The 15324-nt window shown below is 41.8% G+C and overlaps 1 protein-coding gene across 7 annotated transcripts in view; it reads left to right on the top strand.

Moving 5' to 3' along the window:
• tanc2a (tetratricopeptide repeat, ankyrin repeat and coiled-coil containing 2a) overlaps window positions 1–15324 on the top strand; it is a 754278-nt gene that overhangs the window by 578857 nt on the left and 160097 nt on the right. For all 7 annotated transcript variants that reach the window (XM_048614640.1, XM_048614638.1, XM_048614637.1 and 4 more), the window contains one exon: window positions 9551–9684. In XM_048614640.1, coding sequence (XP_048470597.1) covers window positions 9551–9684 — 134 coding nt within the window. The remainder of the gene's footprint in view (window positions 1–9550; window positions 9685–15324) is intronic.

Below are 15324 nucleotides of genomic sequence, written 5' to 3'. Positions count from 1 at the left end.
AGATTTTTTCTGAAGAAGGGTCTAGGCCCGAAACGTCAGCTTTCCTGCACCTCTGATGCTGCTTGGCCTGCTGTGTTCATCCAGCTCTACACCTTGTTACCTCAGATTCTCCAGCATCTGCAGTTCCTACCACCTCCATGTAGGGATGGGCAATAATTGCTGACCTTTTTGTCTTACTTGCATCCCAAGAATGAATTCTTAAAAAGACTTTGACAATTTCTAGCAACAAGTTGAATTGAGTTACTTGAAATCCATTGCAAGTATTAACCTGATGCAAAATGGGACAATGCTTATGTGAAAATAATTCCACATCATAATTGGTTTAGAAGTGCTAATCTTATCTAAATGACCTATTTTTGAGGTGAAATTCCAAATTGATTTGTAACGAAAAATGATAGAGATCTACAGCACAGAACAAGGCCCTTTGGTGCACTGAGGCTATACCAGTCAAAAACAAGCAGCTAACTATTTTAATCCTATTTTAATTCCAAATCTTCAGCAGTTGGCCCATAGCCTTGTATGCCTTAGCATCACAAATGCTCATCTAAATACAGCTTGAATATTATGAGGGTTTTTGCTTTACCACCTCTACAGCATTGATTGCAGATTTTCATCACCCAGTGGGTGACATTTTCCCTCACATCCACTTTAAACCTCCTACTGTTTACCTTAAATCCTTGTTCTCTGTCATTGATCTCTCCATCAAGGAGAAGAGTTTCTTCCTTTCTACCCTGTCTATGCCTTTCATAATTTTTTTACATCTCAATCATACCCCCCCTCAGTCTCCTCTGCTCCAAGGGGAAAAACCCAGTCTATCCAGTCATTCGTCGTAATTAAAATTCTCCAACCCAGGCAACATATTTGTCAATCTCCTCTGCACCAGTGCAGTCACATCCCTGTGACCATGTGGATTCCAGAGTTGCGAACTGTACTCTAGTTGTGGCCTAACCAGCATTTTATATAGATCCTGCATTACCTCCCTGCTCTTAAACGCTATGCCTCGGCTCAAAATGGCAAGTATCCCCTCTGCCTTGTTGAACATCTCATCCCCCTGCCCTACTATCTCAAAGGATCAGTGAAATTGCACACCAAGATGCCTCTGATCCGTGATGCTTCTCAGAGTCCTTGCCACTCATTATTGTATTCCCTTGCCTTGTTTGTCCTGCTCAAGTGCATAACCAGATGGAATTCTATTTGCCACTGATCAGCTCATCTATATTCTCCTGTAATCTCAGGCTATCCTCGTCACTATTTACCATCCCACCAATTTTCATATTACCGGCAAACTTACTGATCAACCCTCCTATATTCAAGTCTAAATCATTTATATGTGCTACAAAGAGCAAGGGTCGGTGGAGATCCACTGAACACCGGTATCCAGTCACAAAAACATCCTTCAACCATCACACTCTGCTCCCTGCAACTCAGCCAATTCTGGATCCAGTAAGTCAAATCTTCTTGGATCGCATGGACTCATCTTTGCTATTAGTCTCCCATGCGGGACCTTATGAAAATCCTCGCAGAAGTCCTAGTAGACAATATCGAATGCATTTTTTTCATCTACATACCTGGTTACCTCTTCAAAAAATTGACTCAAGTTGGTCAGATGTGACTTCCCCTTAACAAAACCATGCTGGCAACCTATAACAAATGGTGTGCCACAGGGATCAGTGGTAGGGGCACCATTATTTACAATAAATATTGATGACTTGAATGTGGAAGGTGATAGTACCATAGCCAAGATTGCAGGTGACACAAAAATAAGTGGGAAGTCAAGTGGTGAGGATGACACAGAGTGCAGAGGGATATAGAAAGGCAAATGGAATACAGTGTGGCAAAATGTGGAAGTGTGCTCTTTGGCAGGAAGAATAGAAGAGCTAAACAGCTATTATTTAAAATGAGGAAAGACGACAGAACACTGCAGCACAGAAAGATTTGGGTTTACTTGTGCACCCAAAGTGAAGGTAAAGTTGCTGTAGTCCCAGAGAACCATAGGGTGCTCTCTCATTCGAGAAACAGATGTCTGGTGATGGTTTTAACTTGACGGTCACCACACCTCCAGTGAGGGTAGAGGTTGAGAAGGAGAATCCTTCCTGGTAACCTCATCTGGTGCAAGAGTTGAACTCACACTGTTGGCATAACTCTGCATCAGGAATCAGCCATCCAGCCAATTGGGCTAACCAACCTTTTTACCAGCAGGAAGGGTCACTTTAATCGAAACATTAAATGTGTTTTCTGCCCACAGATGCTGGCAGACTGGCTGAGTTTCTCCAGCAATTTGTTTGTTTGTTTCAGACCTCCAGAATCTGCAGTTCTTTGTTTTATTTTAAAAAAGGGAGGTTTTGCTAAAGTTATACAAGGCACTTGTCAGATTACACCTGGATTACTGTGAACAGTTTTGGACCCTTATCTAAGGAAAGACAAATTAGCATTGGATGCAGTCCAGAGAAGGTTGACTTGGCTAATCGCCGGTATGGAGGCATTGTTGGTGAGGAAAGGTTGTATAGGCTGGGCCTGTACCCATTAGTGTTCAGAGGAATGAGACGAGACCTTATTGAAACATGTAACATTCTTATGGGGCTTAACAGGGTAGCTGTGTGGAGAAGTTGTCTCTCCTTGTGGGAGAGTCTAGGATCAGGGTGCAAAATCTCAAAGTAAGGATATGGAAGGATTTTTTCTCTCTCTTAGGGTAGTGAATTTGTAGAATTCTTTACCGAAGAGGGCTGTGGAAGGTGAGTTGTTAAGTATACTCAAGGCTGAGAGAGACAATTTTTTGATTAGTAAGGGAATCAAGGGTTATAGAGAAAAGGCAGGAAATGGAGTTGAGGATTATCAGATCAGCCATGACCTTGTTGAATGGTTGAACAGACTTGATGGGCTGAATGGCCCATTTCTGCTCCTGTGTCTTATGGTCTTCCTTTGACAAATTTTGAAGTGAAAGACTCCCAACAACCTCCTATGCTACAGTGTAAAAGGTCCCAGCCTGTCCAGTCTCTCCCTATCAAACCCTCCAGTCTAAATAGAAAAGAGAACAGGGAGATTCAAGTAACTGGAGAAAGGGATGCAAATAGGACCATTAGATAAGACCCTTCCTGTTGATAGTGTTTGTACATGATGTAGTATTTGAGTCTCTTTGGGGTTCAACTAACTCAGTTGGCTGGACAGCTGACACTAACAGTGTGGCTTTGTTTCTCACACCAGCTGAGGTTACCATGAAGGACTCACCCCTCACCTGAGGTATGGTGGCCCTCAAGTTAAATCACAACCAGGCCCCCCTCTATAAAGAGAGGGTGGTCCTATAATCCTCGGGCTCTGACTTTTTATTACAGCCTCAATTCAAGGCAGTTAGAATCATAAGTAGCAGCAAATTAAGATAATTGTGGAATCATAGGCAGATCTAACAATGAGAGCACAACACTTTGCATGTTTCTCAGGACTGAAAAAGTTCAATATTTACAAATGCAGGATGATGTATACATTGGAATTTAAAAAAATGTATTCTTTGGGTGAAATAGAAGCTGAAAATGGTTTGGTAATGCTAGTTTACTTTGTAATTTGCAATGTCTAAGCAGTCTGAGACTGAATGGTGAAAAAAGATAGAATTCTAAGTAGCATTAACCAAATCAGTATGTCGCATTCCTCAAAGATCGTGCCAAAGCTGTGCGATGCCCAAGTTCATTTACACCAAGTGCTGCCAACAGGCAGTGCAAAGCTGAACCAAGAGACTAATCTCCAATATCAGAGGAAAGAACTGTAAACACAGTGATCTCTGACCTCAAAATGGAATGCTTAAGCAGGAAGGTTGCAAGTTCTTGACAAAATACAGAACATCTGCCAAAACTCATGTGTGCAAACATGTATTAGGGCATCAGAACACATGTTTGGGTTTTTTTAAAGCCAGGTTTGGGACACAAGCCTTGTAAGGAGTTAAATTTATATGCAAATAGACCATGTTGCCAAGAGAGTTGTTGAGGCCAGACATGGACTCCCTTCATAAGTACCTCGATGCTATATGGGAAGATTATGGGTTTAACATTCTGGATGGATAAAAACAAAGCAACTTCATCTGAACAAATATCATGATGCAACTTTAACTTGAACACAATATTTGCAAGCATTATTGAATTGTTTTATCAGGCCAACATCGTTATTCCATTTGTTTGCACAGTCATTAGACATTCTGTGACATTTCCAGAATGAAGAAACAAATGAAACAGATATATGTTCAATAAAACATGAGAGGTTTAAATATTCTATCAATAGCAACCTTTAAAGATAATTAGGAGCCTCTGGAAATCAATACCTTGCTCAAGAGCAGATGCCAACATTTTTTTTTTACCTTGCAGACTCTCAATTGTGGTGTGCAGAGTCTGAATCCTGTGACACATATGGAATTACCTTTGGTGCAGAGTTATATTCTGAGTTTTACATTTCATTTTTGTGCAAGATTTGAGGCAAAGTGGCCATATCTATCATTTGATATAGATAGTTCTAATAGGATTGAAATTTGATAAATTCTAAAAGTGGAAATTACATCTAACATTGGTCATCTGTAACATTTCAAGATATTATTGAATTAACAGGTCGATGTATGTCTCTCAGACTTATTTAGAGTGGTAGAGATGTAGAGCATGGAAACAGACTCTTTGGTCCAACTTGTCCATGCTGACCAGATATCCTAAATTAATCAAGTCCCATATGCCAGCATTTGGCCCATATCCCTCTAAGCCCTTGTTATTCATATACCAATCTACATGCCTTTTAAATGTTGTAATTGCACCAGCCTCCTCCACTTCCTCTGCCAGCTCGTTCCATATATGCACCACCTTCTGTGTGAAAAATGTTGCCCTTGGGTCCCTTTTAAATCTTTTCCCCCCTCACCTTAATTCTATGCCCTCTAGTTTTGGACTCCCCTACCCTGGGGAAAAGATCTTGGCTGTTCACCCTATCCATGCCCCTTATGATTTTATAAACTTCTGTAAGGTCGCTCCACAGCCTCCGACACTCCAGGGAAAATAACACCAGCCTCTTCTTGCATCTCAAACCCTCCAACCCTGGCAATATTTTTGTAAATCTTTTCTGACCCTTCACGTTTCACAACATTTTTCCTGTAACAGGGAGACCAGAATTGAACACAGTATTCCAAAAGTAGCGCAACCAATCTCCTGTACAGTCGCAATGTGACCTTCCAACTCCTATACTCAATGCACTGACAATAAATGCAACCATACGAAATGCTGCCTTCACTATCCTGTACCTGCAGCTCCACTTTCAAGGAACTTCGACCCTACACTCCAAGGTGTGTTTATTTGACAACACTCCCCAGGATCTTACCATTAAATGTATAAGTCCTGCCCTGATTTGCCTTACTAAAATGCAGCATCTCACATTTATCTAAATTAAATTCCACCTGCCAATTCTCAGCCCATCAGCCCATCTGATCAAAGTCCTGTTGTACTGTGAGATAACCTTCTTGGCTGTTCACTACACCACCAATTTTGGTGTCATCTACAAACTTACTAACCATACCTCTGATGTTCACATCCAAATCATTTACATAAATGACAAAAAGCAGTAGACCCAGCACTGATGCTTGTGGCACACCGCTGGTCACAGGCCTCCAGGCCGAAAAGCAACCCTCCACCACCATCGTTTGTTTCCTACCTTCGAGTCAGTTATGTATCCAGAAGGCGAGTTCTCCCTGTATTTCATGTAATCTAACCCTGTTAACCAGTGTACTACACAGAACCTTGTCAAACGCCTTACTGAAGTCCATATTTTGTGTGCTCAGGCTGCGTCTATAAATTTTGAATGAAGTTTGTTAGATAACAGTCTTTTAAAGGCTGGTAGGTTTATACCAGCTTGCTTGGCTAGGTGGTTGACAACTTTGAGTTTGATTCCCATTCAAGCTGAGCTAGTCTTGTATCCTGACTCCTCGTCCTGAGCCTGACTGTGAAAGCAGTCTTCAGTACTATTGTTAGAATGTTGTCAGGGCCCCTAGCCTTTGCAATATCCAGTGTCATCAGTTCTTTCTTGATATCATGCGGAGTGAATCAAATTGATTAGACTGATATCTATGATGCTAGGACCTCAAAAGGAAGCAGAGATTCATCCACTTGACACCTTGGACTAAAGGTAGATGTGAATAGTTCAGCCTTAATTTTTGCACTGATGTTCTGGGTTTACCCATCTTTGAGGATGGAGTAAGTTATGGAGTCTCCACCTCCTGTTGTTTGCTTTATTGCCCAACAATTGAGCAATGTGTTCATTCATAAAGTAGTTGAGTGATATAGAGGGGTAGGGAAGTTCAGGCAGGGAATGCCAGAGCTTATGTTGAGACAACTGAAAGTACTACCACCAATATGAGGCAAAGAAATTGAAGAATAAACAAGGTCAAAGATGGAGAAATTAGGGCCAGTAAGGGCTGGGAGAGTTTAGAGATAGTCAGTGGTGAGGTCATGAGAGATTTGAATGCAATGATGAGAATTTTTATTTGGAATCATTGGGGAACAGGAAAATAATGTAGGTCAGAGAGCGCAGAGGTGATGAGGAGTTAGTGGAACCTAGGAAATGAACAGAGTTTTAGATTATCAAAAATTTATGAAGGGTTGAAAATAGGAGGTTAGTAATGAATACATTGGAATAGTTTGCCTTAACCAAATGTAAGCGGAGATGGGGTAGAGACAAGCAACACTACACTAAAAGTCAATTATTGTGCGATTGGAACCTTGGTTCAGGGTCAAATGACAAACAATCTGGTTAAACTAGGGCAGGGAGGAGGATGAAATCGGTGGTAAAGGGTATAGTTTTTGATACGGATTGAGTTTTCCCATTGTTAAATGGGAGGATATTTCAGCTCATCCAGGACTGGATGTTGAAGAAAAATTCTGACAACAGTGAGGAAGTGAAATAGAACAGAGTTTCAACTTATAAATATGGAACCTGAATTCTGGTCAGGAATCAAACTCCTTGAGTTGTCAGTGAAGCACTTACCGTGTTTATTCATTTTGCTCCTCGGTGCCTAATATTCAAAATGTAATGAAAATAATTCCAGATATGAAAAAGTTTACCCTCTAATTGTCCTGAAAATTGAAAGTATGATTAGCATTCAAAGGGTTAAAAGTAATTTACAATCCCGGTAGGAATGCTAACTTTAAAAAAATGAATAACAGCTGCTGCTGATGAGATCTGGAATTTGTCAGCAGTTTTGCATGGTACTTTGATACGGTATAGCTGATATAAAGAGGTTGTGAGATTATTCAGGCCTGCTGACCGGCACTAACTGACTGACAGTGCAAATTATTTGGCAGCAGATCAATATCCCCAGAGAATCTCAAAATCGGCATTACTGTAAAGCTTAAATTACAAGTATGAGAATTTTGCCGCAGCAAATAAAAATATAACAAGGTTGTTGTAGGCTTGTTAGTATAATTTGCAGTGTTCTAGTCACAATCAGCGCTGGAAGAATGCAGATTAGCTGTAAATGTAAAAAGTTTTTTAAACTCCTTGACCTTGGAAACAGTCTTTCTCATCACAGAATACAGCACTAACTGTCATACCTGGATCCATTAATTAAAAGTGCACTGCTTCAGCAGCACTGAATGGTAACTTTTTTATTAGGTAGAAATGGTAACAAAGGCAGCATTTTTTTGCAACATGATAAAACTTTCTAGGTTTCACATTTACCATATTTATATTATGGGGAGGATTTGAAGACTAGCAGTGACAATGGAAAGAGTGGGCAAATCTTGCTTAAAGGTAGCTAATTTGACTTTTAAAAAATAAGCACTGTGTTATCTTGTGTGTGTAATTTACTGCAAAGTCGCACATGATTTTCAGATTCGAGTCACTTATTCATGACGTGGGTGAATTCTGCACAATGTAAAAATATCAAAATGTAATTGCTATTTTGTACGAAAGCTCAGTTAATCAATTTGTTCCAGTACGCTGTACAGCTACAGTGCTGGCATCTACCTGATAATGTGCATCATTTCCCCAAGTAAGTCATGTGCATAAGATGCAGAACAAATTTAAATCATCCAGTTACTTCCCTATCAGTGCATTCATTATCATCAGAAAAGCAATAGGAGAGGTCATCAATGGTGCTATCAAGCTTAATTTCAAAGGAAATCACCTGCTAGTTTGGGTTTTATCAAGGCCACTTGGTATCTGATGTCATTGTAACCTTGGTCCAAACATATACAAAAAAGCGACATTCCAGACATGAGGTGACAGCGACTCTCCTTGACATCGAGGCAGCATTTGATCTTGTTTCATATCAAAGAGTCCTAGCAAAACTTGAGTCAATGAGAATCCAGGTGGGAGCTCTCTGCCAGTTGGAGTCACACCTAGAATAAAGGATGATGGCTGTTTTTGAAGATCAATCATCTCAGCCCATGAGTTCCTCAGGGTAGTGTCCCAGGTTCAACCCCCATCTTCAGCTGCTTCATCCATGACTTTCCTTCATCATATCGTTAAACTTAACTATATTAGTAGATGACTGCACAATTAGTGACTTATCAACATTGAAGCAGCTAGAGTTCTTCTATTGAAAGACAAGAATATTGTTCTGGCTTGGATTGATAAATGACAAATAACATTTGTGTCACCCAAGTACCATCTCCAACAAGACAGAATCTAACCATCATCCCTTGGCATTTAATGAGGTTACTGTCACTGAATCTCCCACTATCAACATCCTGAGGATTGCAATTGACCAGAAACTTAACTGGACTAGCCGTATAAACTACAAAGAAAACCATACAAGCTTAGCTGCAAGAGCAGGTCAAACATTCCCAAGTTATGTTAGTACTACTACCTTGTAACACTGACCAAATTATTTAGAGAGTTTCATCTTTGATTTCTCACATTTAATGTTTAGATGCTGTTGTTTTGTGTAATGAGCCTATTCCTGTGGACGGTATATATCTTGAACTCTGCTTTACTTCCTTCCAATGTGAAATAATGTAAAATAGATCCTGAGTTCTGTTGTACCAGTATCATGGAAGTGCAGTGTAACTTGTTTTTCTTTTTGGATGTGGTGGTGAAATGTCAGCATATCTGTCAACTCTTCAATTGCTCAGTTTCCCTGACTAAAGTCACTGACTGGAGTTCCTCCTTTGTTGCCTGCTTTGTAGAAATTCACTGAAGTGGGGCAGGTGAATAATAATATTTGCCAACGTGCTCTCAGTTAGTTTATTTTCATTGTATCTCACAAGCTATTATCTGACTGAATCATCTGACTGCAAGAATATAACTAGAGTCATCTGTAACCTTGTTCATTGTAGGCGATGCATCATCAATCTATAACTCTATCCTGTTCTCTCTGCAGATGAATCTTTGTGTTTATAGTGCGTCTGTGTATTTTATAACTTCTGTTTATTAATGCAAAATGTTCCACATCTCTCAAATGATTGACTTTGTACTTGGTCCATGATCCTTACTCAAATGACATGATAAAAGTAATGTGGTTGCTTTTCCTTGATTATGCAATGACGAGCTTGCCTATACTAATTCTCCCAACATTGTGGTATTCATTTCACTCCTATAGATATAGAAGGTAGCAGGGATCTACCACTTACACAGCCACCTCAGGCCCATCCCTCTATTGCCAGTGGGAGCTGCCCAAGCACACCTGAACTCCGCCGACGCCAGGAAGAAGCCATGAAACGATTGGCCACACAGGTACAGCTCATAGATGAAATGTGATAGCTATTAAATATTAACTCACTAATGTTGGAAGTTTATTTTTAGTTTTATATTGGCTACGGAACAGTTGTCAGCTCAGATTTTTAATAAGAGTTTGACGACTGTTAAATATTATTAGCTGGACAGTTTCTCAAAAATTATCAACATTTATTGCCTGTTAGTCTAGTGTGGAATCTTTGCTGATAATCGATCTTTTTAAGAAGGTGAATTCAGGTTACAATTTCTTTTTGCTCTCTTACGGATTGCTCTATATTTTATGTGGTGTCATAAAATCATCGTATTGACTTGAAGAAAATGCCAGTTGGAGGTCCTAAAGATCTATTGATCATCTTGCACTGGTGTTTTCCTTTATCTTGCGTATAAAATAGCACATTTGCGAAGCTTTACAATACATCAAACTGCAGAATAATTTTTCAGTCTGGAAGATCTTACCATATTTCAATATATTCTTCCTTGTTTTATCACCTAAGTTACTCTAATATGAAACTTGCAATTCTACTGATGGAACTTGTTTCTCAAAAACAGTTAACTTTTGTGGCCTTTATACTGTAAATTTATTCTCCATAGCTTAGCATGGGCATGTTTGTGGAAATACAATGTGTCTGATTTAGGTGATGGCTATTATGATGTCGAAGTGATATTGCAGTATTCTACTGTGTAACAAGAATGTTTTGTGTATAGAATTATTGTCCAGTTATTTCAAAGTCCATTCCAGCCAGCAGTTTTATTTAAACTGCAGTCAATGTACAGTAAAAAAGACTGTAACCCATGCCATTTGGAGGGTATTGGAAGAATGTTTTACAAGATGGGAATTGTATTTGGAAACAAATTTTTTTTTTTCATTTTCGTACATTATTCTGCTGGTTCCGTCAGCCATTCAAAAATCCAACTATATTGGCCACTATTATGTGTGAACCTTGCTTGTTGGCGAGGCATGCAACATCCATGCTCCTGAATCCGATTTGGGTCAATTAAGCAATGCCCATCTAAACTTTAATATTTTGAAGTTCCATCTTTGTTTTCAGATCCTTGCATGGCCTTGCTCTCCTTTCTTTCTAATTCCCTCAAACTCCACAATTCCAAGATGTTTGTGCTTTTCTTAACACTGGCCTTCTGAGTGTGAACAATTTTGATTGTTCCAGCATTGGAAGCCATGAGAAGGGAATTCCCATCCTAAAAATGCAGTTTGGAAAGGAGGACAACCTGTATTGTCTATTCCAGCTTTCTGCAACAGCAGTTCAAAAAATGACAATCCTTTGTCTTTCCTGGATAGTCCTGAAATATTTTCCGTTTATAATCATTATCTAATTCTCTTTTAAATGCTACAATTAAATCAGTCTTCAGAACATACCCTGAGATGGTGTATTCCAGATCTGGAACAACTTGCTGTTTAAAAATGTTTTCTTTCTTATGTCAACATCGCTTCTTTTTCTAGAGGCCTTAAATTTTTGTCATCCAATTCTTAACACCTCTGCCAATGAGAATAGTTGCCCCCAAATACTCTGTCCAGACCCCTCATGGTTTTGAACATCTCAATCAAATCTCTTTTCAACCTTCTCTTTTCCAAAGAAAACAGTCCAACTTCCCCAGTGTATTTCTATAACTAAGTTTCACATCCCCAAAACCAGTCTTGTGAACCTGTTCTGCAGCCTTTCTGTTTTGTTCACATCCTTCCTGAAGTGTGGAATCAGATCTCAAGGTGATACTCAAGTTGAGGCTAAACCAGTGTTGTATACGTGATTTACATAATTTCCTTTCTTTTATAAAACAAAACAAAGAACTGCAGATTCTAGAGATCTGAAACAAAAACAGAAATTGCTGGAGAAACTGAGCAGGTCTGGCAGCATCTGTGGGAACAAAGCATAGTTAATGTTTCAAATGCAGTGATTATTCATCAGAACTGCTGGCAACCAGGAAAAAGTAGTATATATGCCAAAGTCAAACCTGGGGGAGGGTGGGGTGACTGGTGCTGGAGGAGTGAGTGGATAGGTGGAGATGAAGTGTTGAGAGAGAGAGAGATGAAAGGGGTAGGTAAACAAGGAAATTATGGATAACAAGGTGTAGAGCTGGATGAACACAGCAGGCCCAGCAGCATCCGAGGAGCAGGAAGGCTGACATTTCGGGCCTAGATCCTCCTTCAGAAATGGGGGAGGGGAAGGGGAAGGGGGATCTAAAATAAATAGGGAGAGAGGGGGAGGCAGATAGAAGATCGATAGAGGAGAAGATAGGTGGAGAGGAAACAGACAGGTCAAAGAGGCGGGGATGGAGCCAATAAAGGTGAGTGTAGGTGGGGAGGTAGGGAGGGGATAGGTCAGTCCAGGGAGGACGGGCAGGTCAAGGGGTCAGGATGAGGTTAGTAGGTAGGAGATGGGGGTGGGGCTTGACGTGGGAGGAGGGGATAGGTGGGAGGAAGGACAGGTTAGGGAGGCGGGGACGAGCTCGGCTGGTTTTGGGATGTGGTAGGGGGAGGGGAGATTTTGAAGCTTGTGAAGTCCACATTGATACCATTGGGCTGCAGGGTTCCCAAGCGGAATATGAGTTGCTGTTCCTGCAACCTTCGGGTGGCATCGTTGTGGCACTGCAGGAGGCCCAGGATGGACATGTCATCTGAGGATTGGGAGGGGGAGTTGAAATGGTTTGTGACTGGGAGGTGCAGTTGTTTAGTGCGAAACGAGCATAGGTGTTCTGCAAAGTAGTCCCCAAGCCTCTGCTTGGTTTCCCCGATGTAGAGGAGGCCACAAAGGGAACAGCGGATGCAGTATACCACATTAGCAGATGTGCAGGTGAACACCTGCTTGATGTGGAAAGTATTCTTGGGGCCTGGGATGGGGGTGAGGGGGAAGATGTAGGGGCAGGTGTAGCACTTCCTGTGGTTGCAGGGAAAAGTGCCGGGTGAGGTGGGGCTGGAGGGGAGTGTGGAGCGGACAAGGGAGTCACGGAGAGAGTGGACCCTCTGGAAAGCAGATAAGGGTGGGGAGGGAAAAATGTCTTTGGTGGTGGGGTCGGAATGCAGATGGCGGAAGTGTTGGAGGATGATGCGTTGGATCCGGAGGTTGGTGGGGTGGTACGTGAGGACGAGGGGGATTCTGTTTTGGTTGTTATTGCGGTGAGGGATGAGTTGCAGGAAATGCGAGAGACGCAGTCGAGGGCTTTTTCGACCACTGTGGAGGGGAAGTTGCGGTCCTTGAAAAACGAGGACATCTGAGATGTGGTTCTGATCTGATTCTGCTAATGTGGTATACTGCATCCGCTGTTCCCGTTGTGGCCTCCTCTACATCAGGGAAACCAAGCGGAGGCTTGGGGACCGCTTTGCAGAACACCTACGCTCGGTTTGCACTAAACAACTGCACCTCCCAGTCGCGAAGCATTTCAACACCCCTCCCGTTCCGCAGACGACATGTCCATCCTGGGCCTCCTGCAGTGCCACAACGATGCTACCCGAAGGTTGCAGGAACAGCAACTCATATTCCGCTTGGGAACCCTGTAGCCCAATGGTATCAATGTGGACTTCACAAGCTTCAAAATCTCCCCTCCCCCTACCGCATCCCAAAACCAGCCTAGCTCGTCCCCGCCTCCCTAACCTGTCCTTCCTCCCACCTATCCCCTCCTCCCACGTCAAGCCCCACCCCCATCTCCTACCTACTAACCTCATCCCACCCCCTTGACCTGTCCGTCTTCCCTGGACTGACCTATCTCCTCCCTACCTCCCCACCTACACTCACCTTTACTGGCTCCATCCCCGCCTCTCTGACCAGTCTGTTTCCTCTCCACCTATCTTCTCCTCTATCGATCTTCTACCCGCCTCCCCCCCTCCCTATTTATTTCAGATCCCCCTTCCCCTCCCCCATTTCTGAAGAAGGGTCAAGGCCCGAAATGTCAGCCTTCCTGCTCCTCTGATGCTGCTTGGCCTGCTGTGTTCATCCAGCTCTACACCTTGTTATCTCAGATTCTGCAGCATCTGCAGTTCCTACTATCAAGGAAATTATGGAGGCCAGGACAGAAGAAAAGCTGAATAAGTGATAATGAAGAGCTAAGAGTAGGACAAAACGGGTGAGCTGTACTGAATGCAACCCGTATAATGTGATCATGGTCTTAGCAGTATGTGAGAGTTGGTGACTGTGCTAAAAGCAACCCATGTCATAACAACTGAGTGTGGGGTGGGTTAAAAAAAGAAATTGGAGAGGAAGGAATCAGTCTCTAAAATTATTGAACTCCATGTTCCTCGAGGCTATAGGGTCCCCAAACAGGAAATGAGATGTTATTCTTTGAATTGGTGCTAAGGCTCGCTAGAGTAGTGTAGCAGGCATGGGACAGAGGTGTTAGACAGGAAACATGGTGGTGTGGCGAAGCAGCAGGCAACTGAAAGGTGATGGTCTGAGGAAGGGTCACCGGAACTGAAACATTAACTCTGATTTCTGTTCACAGATGCTGCCAGACCGGAGCTTTTCCAGCAACTTCTGTTTTTGTTTCTGATTTACAGCATCCACAGTTCTTTCGATTTTTAACTGGACGGTCAGATTCATTTTGGTGGACAAAATGTAGGTGTTCTGCAAAGCAGTCAACCAGTCTGCGTTTTGTCTCCCCACTGTACAGGAGACCACACTGTGAACAGTGAATACTGTAGACTGAATGAAATACAGCTGTACTCCCATCCTTCCACGTCTTTTATTTATCCCACAACTGTCCTGTAATGACATGGATGGCTTAATAGCACAGTCACCCATTCTCACATACTGCTGGGTCCATTATCGTATTATATGGGTTGCTTTTGGTATAGCTCACCAATTTATTCAGCTTTTGTTCTGTTCTGACCTGCTTTCCATAATCTCCTTGTTTACAGACACCTTTCATCACGCTCTCTCTCTCTCTTTCTTTCTCTTTCTCTTTCTTTCTTTCTCTCTTTGTTTCTTTCTTTCTTTCTTTCTTTCTCTCTTTCTTTCTTTCTCTCTTTCTTTCTTTCTTCCTTTCTTTCTTTCTTTCTTTCTTTCTTTCTTTCTTTCTTTCTTTCTTTCTTTCTTTCTTTCTTTCTTTCTCTCTTTCTTTCTCTCTTTCTTTCTCTCTCTCTCTCTCTCTCTTTCTCTTTCTTTTTTTTTCTCTCTCTCTTTCTCTCTCTCTTTCTCTCTCTCTTTCTCTCTCACCCCACCAACACCCCATTTCTGTCCCTCTGGGCTCCATCTCCACCCATATCCACTCCCCTCTCTTCAAACCCACCACCACTCCCCCAACTTCGCCTTCAGTATAAATGCCATATTTTTCTGGCTCCTAACAGTTTTGATGAAGAGTCACCAGACTTGAAATGTTAACACTTCTTTCTCACCACAGATGCTGCCAGACCTGTTGAATTTCTCCAATTTGTTTTTGTTCCTTCCTTTTGTAGTCCCTCCATATGCTTTATCTAAACCGTGCTGTCAAACTGCCCTGCCATATTCAATTATTTATGCACGTATGTCTCTATGCTCCTCTGTTCTTGCAACATTTAGTAAGCCTTTTATACTGCTTCTCCCTGTTCTTCCTACCAAAATACATAATTTGACATTTCTCTGCATTAACTTTCATTTGGCACCTTTCCATCCATTCCACCCCTTGTCTGTGTTCTTTTGAAGGTTGACATTATCC

This window comes from Rhincodon typus, chromosome 30, assembly GCF_021869965.1.
Source record: "Rhincodon typus isolate 14 chromosome 30, sRhiTyp1.1, whole genome shotgun sequence".
NCBI classification, from domain to species: domain Eukaryota; kingdom Metazoa; phylum Chordata; class Chondrichthyes; order Orectolobiformes; family Rhincodontidae; genus Rhincodon; species Rhincodon typus.
This window is presented reverse-complemented; position numbering and strand designations above follow the sequence as displayed.